The following is a 1721-nucleotide window of genomic DNA, read 5'->3' as shown; positions in this document are numbered from 1 at the left end:
TCACCCCCCCCTCTGTGGTCCCATTACCATGCTCTAACAAAAAAAAAAAGAAAAAAAAAAAAAGAAAGACTCAAGCACAGCCAGGATGTACAACCAGTATTTGCTGAACTGCAAAAGCCATAGGATCTCCATTTCCAGCACAATCCTGGTTCCTTGCTGCCTTAACAGGGATGTCTTAACAGGAACACACATTGGAGAGTGTCCCTTGCTAGTGTTACTGACTGGCAGCATTGCACCAACTACTCCTGGATTTACAGGCTAAAGAATTTCATGTTCTCGCTCCTTCAGATCCTTTCTTCCTGCCCTGGGTCCTTCAGGCTGCTCAGAAACAACTTGCTTTATAGAAGTGGGTAAGCAAACAGTTGGCTGGGGGTTTCTGCTCCTGCAGGCAGGGCCTGGTCTGCCAAAGACCAAAAGGTTATGCAGCTCCTCTGGGTTAAAGCAAGCAGTGAGAGCAGAACAGAGGAACAACAGGAGGAAGAGTTTTCTTCTGCTGGGTTCATTCTTCAGTACCTGCAGCCCTGCATGGCTGCTTATGTGGAAAAGCTGGCACTTTACAAAATTCCTTCTGTTTCATATTGAGATTCCATTGCAGTCACAAGATTCTCATACTCAGGGCTTTTCCTGTCTTTCATGGTGGTCTTTTCAGGGCTAGAGTACGTTTCCTTCTGTAGGCAGTTAGCAGGGACTTCCACCTCAGGGTGCAGCAGGGCGACATCTGCAGTTCTGCGGCTGGGACAGAGAGACAGAGTGAGAGGGATGATTAGAGCAGATGGCACTTCATTTACACCTTAGAGACAAGATCTACCACATAATCTGTGGAACAGCAAAATTCATACTATTCTAGTGAGGGTCTGGAGGGCTCTGAAAGACACTAGAAAGTGATGTTAAAAGAATTACACAAAAAGAAGCACTGGTTGATACTGGTACTATAAACTCTCGTAGCATTATCATGTTATACTCTAAAGTTACCAGCAGACAGTCCAGCCTTTGGAAAGTAAATATCAAGAATAATTGGGAAAAACTGATACAGATGGCTGTGGTGTGTCTCTGAGTAGGAAAGCCGTATGAAGGTGTTGAAGATTGAAATGAGGATAGGGCAGAAGATGTGTTTGTATAATCATATGCTAATAGGAAGTCTGCAAAGTAATACTTGGCCAAGCACTAAGACATGTTTCTTATAGAGAAAGGCAAGTGCAGAGCGAACTTAAAGGAAGAGCTGAAAATTTCTGTCTTTTGCTTTCCTAAATAATGGCAAGAACTTCCCACAGAGAACAGGTTTCCCATGGCATGTGACAGGCACAGCAAAGCATCCAGAGTATTCTTCAGTTTTTCCACCATATTAAAGAACAGTCTGGCTATCTCCTGTGACCACGTGTTAAGTCCTCATGTTGCTAACTAAACTGCCAAGGTGCTCAGATCCTCCCCCTGTAAGGCAAATAAATCTTTGCTTTTCCCTGAGCAAACATGCTTTTTAGGAGCAAATACCAGTAGTGCCCTCAGTCTTAATGCCCCAAGTAGAAAATTGCACTCACAAAGCAACTTCATAGAGAGGTTCTGAAAAAAAAAAAAAAAAAAGAATCTAAGATATGCATCGACTTGTTTTATGTGTCATAGAACAAAACGTTTTTGGGAATAACCCTCCCACAGGCTTCTCTCTGGAAGGGATCAACCAGGGATGGGAATGATGGCGATGGGAGTGATGGGGATGGGAGTGATGC

At 43.8% G+C, this 1721-nt stretch overlaps 1 protein-coding gene across 1 annotated transcript in view; it reads right to left on the bottom strand.

The window, feature by feature from the left end:
• Nucleotides 1–554: 554 nt before the first annotated feature.
• Nucleotides 555–1721, bottom strand: part of VSIG4 (V-set and immunoglobulin domain containing 4) — a 6923-nt gene continuing 5756 nt past the window's right edge. Inside the window, exons 6-7 of the mRNA XM_031062679.1 lie at nucleotides 1536–1557; nucleotides 555–732 (exon numbers count right to left, since the gene is read on the bottom strand). Of these exons, the coding sequence (XP_030918539.1) occupies nucleotides 555–732; nucleotides 1536–1557 (200 nt within the window). The remainder of the gene's footprint in view (nucleotides 733–1535; nucleotides 1558–1721) is intronic.

The sequence above is a fragment of the Geospiza fortis genome, unplaced genomic scaffold (assembly GCF_000277835.1).
Source record: "Geospiza fortis unplaced genomic scaffold, GeoFor_1.0 scaffold874, whole genome shotgun sequence".
In the NCBI taxonomy this organism is placed as follows: Eukaryota; Metazoa; Chordata; class Aves; order Passeriformes; family Thraupidae; genus Geospiza; species Geospiza fortis.
This window is presented reverse-complemented; position numbering and strand designations above follow the sequence as displayed.